The sequence below is a fragment of the Talpa occidentalis genome, unplaced genomic scaffold, assembly GCF_014898055.3.
Source record: "Talpa occidentalis isolate TD23 unplaced genomic scaffold, MPIMG_talOcc4v2.1, whole genome shotgun sequence".
NCBI classification, from domain to species: Eukaryota; Metazoa; Chordata; class Mammalia; order Eulipotyphla; family Talpidae; genus Talpa; species Talpa occidentalis.
In genome coordinates, this window is record NW_026555331.1 from 84,886,691 (window position 1) to 84,891,203 (window position 4,513).

The 4,513-nt window shown below is 37.3% G+C and overlaps 1 protein-coding gene across 1 annotated transcript; it reads right to left on the minus strand.

Moving 5' to 3' along the window:
- Positions 1-635: 635 nt before the first annotated feature.
- Positions 636-932, minus strand: LOC119242294 (dynein light chain 1, cytoplasmic-like). Its single transcript, XM_037508027.2, has one exon. It carries the CDS (start codon positions 930-932, stop codon positions 678-680), a length of 255 nt encoding a protein of 84 aa, XP_037363924.1. The 3' UTR covers positions 636-677.
- Positions 933-4,513: the final 3,581 nt, after the last annotated feature.

A 4,513-nucleotide genomic window follows, 5' to 3' on the forward strand; every position in this document is an offset into this window, starting at 1 on the left:
ATATCAACATCATATTTGAACTGTAAGAAAATGTAAACTTAAATCATTTTTTTTTTTTTTAAGATTTATTCATTTATGCATGCAAGAACCAGGGCCTGGGGGTGGAGGAGACGGTGAGAGGATTCATCAACGACAGAGTGGGGAACAGAACAGGCAGACTGACGGAAGTACACTGAGGGGAGCAGCAGGCGAGACGGGAGGGGTCTGCCTCGCCATGTGTGTTCCTCCCTGGCCGGCGGTGGATCGAAACCTTGATGCAGATGCTGCTGACCACTTCATAGTGCGGCGCTCAACCCCTTGCGCCACCAGGGAGGCCCTTAAATCAGTTTTTGACTTACAAATAGCTTATGGAATAAACAGTAAGTTGGAAATCAGTTATTTATTTATTTCACTTCTCCAAGAGATTTTTTTTTTTTTTAAGGAGTAGATTTGAGGAGAAAAAACATAGGGCCGAGAGGTATGGAATAGAAAATAAATACAAACGTAACCTGTTTTGCTAATTGCTTATAACCACAAGTTAGTACAGAGAATGCCCTGTACAAAACAACACAACAGAGGTGGAAAGATTGAGTTGTTCCCTTAGGCAAGGCTGAAGATTTCAGTCTCTGGTATTTGGAAATTAGATGGCAGTCCCTGTTTTTGGATGGATCACTGGGTGTGTGGCACAGTCCATGCTTTTAACCAGACTTGAACAGAATGGCCATGTGGCCCAGGTAGAAATAGATGAAGTGTTTGATTTCACGTGTCACATAACTACGGAAGTTCCTCCCCACGATGCAGTGCCAGGTAGGATTGTCAAACTCCTTAATGTGGGCCACAATGTCCTTCTCTATGTTGTATTTCTCCAATGCCTGAGTAGCACACTCCACTGAGTCCTGTTGCATCTCCTCCGACATATCCGCATTTTTGATCACGGCCTTTCGGTCGCACATGGTTAGCACGTGGCAGGGGCTGCAAAGGTCTCCTGGAGAAGGGCTGGTGAGGCTTAGACCTGGCGAGAGACAGCGTTGCTACTGAAGCCGTAGCGCATATCTGAAATCAGTTATTTAAATATCCACGTGATGCCCCAAGGGAAAGATGAGGAAAGGGAAGAGATTATAAATTGCATAGTTCTCCCCAAATCACCCACCAAGTTGGTTTCTGACTGGAGTAAATGGTTAATGAGTCACAGATGAGTGAAAGTCTTGTGACTGGGAGTGTCTTGACATTGGAAAAAATTTTCTCAAGGTGGGTATGACCTTAGCAAACGTGAATGATCAGACTTGATTGCAAGAATGAGCCCTTTTCTCATTTTTCACGCTAATATGTTTCACTTTTCCAGCATTTCTGATGCATGTGAAGACACTGACATATACTCGTTTTGTGAAATGATTCCTTTCTTGATGTCAGTTAATCAGAAATGTTTACTTTTTTCTGACTATGTGGATTCAGAGTAGAGCTAAATTTCAAAGTGGGCACTTTTGCATAGCCTGTCCTTTTAATATTTCAATTTTAGAATCATCTTTGATATTTCTAGACCGTTATTTTAAATTGAAGATGATAGGTTTAATTTCCACTGTCTAGAAAATATTGGTGTTGTATGTTTTTAAACCTATCATTCAAGACTAATGTAGTCAGTTTGAGTCATTTTATTTTAATAGCATTTATTATTCAAGAAGTATATTAAATTATCATATTGATACATTCAAAGTACAAAAGGAAAAATAAAGGACACAACTTAGTTTTATTTGCATAGCACTGTTAGGCATTTTGACTGTCATGTTATTTTATCATTCCATTTACTGACTTGTTTTTTTTTCCCCAATGGTGCAGATTAGTTATGTAGAGATGAGAGACAAAACATTTCAATAGGTTGTTCAACAGTTGAGTTTTGCTTTTAGTATTTTTTGTAGTAGATATTCACCTCATTTTTTTTTTGTTTTATTAAACATAATGGTCTCACTACACTTGATTTCTAGAATTGGGCCAAGACCATGGCACAGATGTATCCAAGTCATCTCATCTCAGTTTGTTGACAAAGAAGTATTCTGTAACCTAAGTCCAAAAATCTGGTTTGTCACCTTGTCTTTTATTAACTATAATCACACAGTCAACTGAGATGCTCAAAATTTTATATCTTCCATATTTAGTTCTGTTTATACTTACTGTTATGTCAACAGTACAGTTATGTCAACAGATCTCAACTTTGCACATTATATGTGGTCACTTGTATTATGAAAAGGTAGCTGCAATACAGTGGAAGAAGGGTAGATTTTTTAAAATAAATCATATAGTTTAAAAAGAATAATTATCCCTACCTTTTCTTATATGAAATTAATTTGAAATGGACGTAAACCTAAAATGAAAACTGAAAAAAACCTTAAGAAAATAAAAAGATGTATCTTGGGGATAGGGATAGAAAACTTTTCTTAGACAGAAAACAAACAAAAAGCATTAATCAAAAAGTGAAACCTGGTAAATGTCACTACATGAAAAATAAGAACTTTTGTTCATTAAACAACACCATTGAGAGTGAAAAGAAAAAAGACTAAATGTAATGAGTTATTTGCAATAGAGATATAGTGGTTTTATGTGGAGAATGTATAAAGAACTGCAAATGAGAAAGGAAAAAGCAGTCAACTTAATAGAAAAACAGACAAAAAATTTGAAAAGCTCTTGACAAGAGAGAATATCCAAATGATCTATACATATGTGAAAAGTTGCTCAACACCATTAAACATTAAAAAAATGCAAAGAGAAAGCACAGTGATACAACATTACTCCTCCTCTAAAATAATGCAATGCCAAGTATTGATAGAAATGAGGGCACCCAGAACTTTCAAATATTGTTCCAGCTCCAGCTAGAAGTTGTGTCAGGGATCTCAGAAAGGAGAGAACAAGTCGGTGAAGTTTTTTCGGAGGGCTGAGGGGAAGTGGAGCGAGGTAGAAGTGAGGTAGACACAGACACCCTCTCTGGTGCAAGTATCTCCTACTGAGGGTCTCAGTAGGTCTTTATTTATACCTTAAGGCCAGTGGTGAGATTACATCAGCATAAGCATCAAAGCAGAACAGAGACAATCATTACATATTTTCTCATGAATATACAAAGACCCTCTTGATCTCATACTACAAAAGGACACTTCTTTAATCTGATTAAGAAAATCAACAGGGACAATTACTCTCCTAGGTACAACTCATTTTCTAACATAATCAATTGTCTAAGACAGTACAATGTTCAGTAACAATCAATCATCCTGTCAAGCCTTCCTAATTTTGGAGTAGACATGAAAGTCCATAGTTATGCTATATTACTAAAACCAACCCATTCTCTAGTATTCAATTTATCTAGCCTATTATCAATTACTTCAAAGTGATCTAAAACAACTCATCAAATCTATGTAAGTTCTACTGAAGTCTAACTCTTAACTAGAAATTCCTAACCTCCACACAACCTGCGAACTGTTGGCCTTTCGCATACACCAGGAGATGTATTGTTGCCACAAACAGGTACCCCCCAGGTTAGGCTATGGTTTCCAAGCACAGCTGGTTCAGGGCAGCTTGTTCTCCATAGTTCTCAGGGCCGAAACATTTCTTTCCTAACTATACCTTTAACAATTTTTACTTCTTTTGTGATAGTTCATGTGTAAGAACAATAAACCAATTGTCACCTGAGTCCAAATTAGGTTTTCACATGCCAATTAATAACTAACTTACTTCAGCATTAATCAAGAACAAAGAGGAGAGCATTAGCAGGCTTTGCCATGGAGACTCACTTAGTTCAGATCTTCTTTGGGAAGTGCAAGAACTCCCCTCTTCTGTGAAGTACAACTTTACCTCTTCGGGGAGCACAGGAACTCCCCTCTTCTCGGTAGTCTCCCCCAATGCCCAGACCATGTCAAGAGACAGCATGGGAGGCGCAGTCTGCCACAATGGATGTATAAATTGGCATAACCAACTTGGGGAACTGTTTTTCTATACATAGGAAAATTGAACTATACACATACTCCCCTGACCTACCACTTCTGGTCCTAGGTGTACACTAACAGAAAGATGTGGATACGTACAACAGAAGAATGGTCATTGATGCACTATGCATAAAAACTACAAAGCAGAAACAATGTAGTTGTTCATCCACAGAAGAAATGGATAAACTGTGGGAAATGCATATATTAGAATGCAAAAATCTCATATAATGCACAACAGCATTGACAAATCTCACTAATGATAACATTCAGTCAAAGAAACTAAATGGAAACAAGTACATTTAGAAAGTATATTTCATTTTGGGAACTTTATTGGCATAAAGTTCAAAGACAGGCAAAACTAGTTTCATTTTAGGAGTTAGGAAATAGGTTACTTTTAGAATGACTAAGAGGTGGCAGAGGAACCTTCTGGGCCACATGTAATGTATTTATTTTTGGCACATTACAGAGTATTAACCTTGTGAAATGTCACTAACCTGTAAGCTTAGGATCTGTATATATTGTGTATGTATGTTATACTGCAATGAAAAGCTAACTAAAAAGAAATACAG

What these genes read in the sequence shown, in the direction of transcription:
- LOC119242294 (XM_037508027.2), bottom strand. Translation starts at nt 932, where the DNA reads ATGTGCGACCGAAAGGCCGTGATCAAAAATGCGGATATGTCGGAGGAG.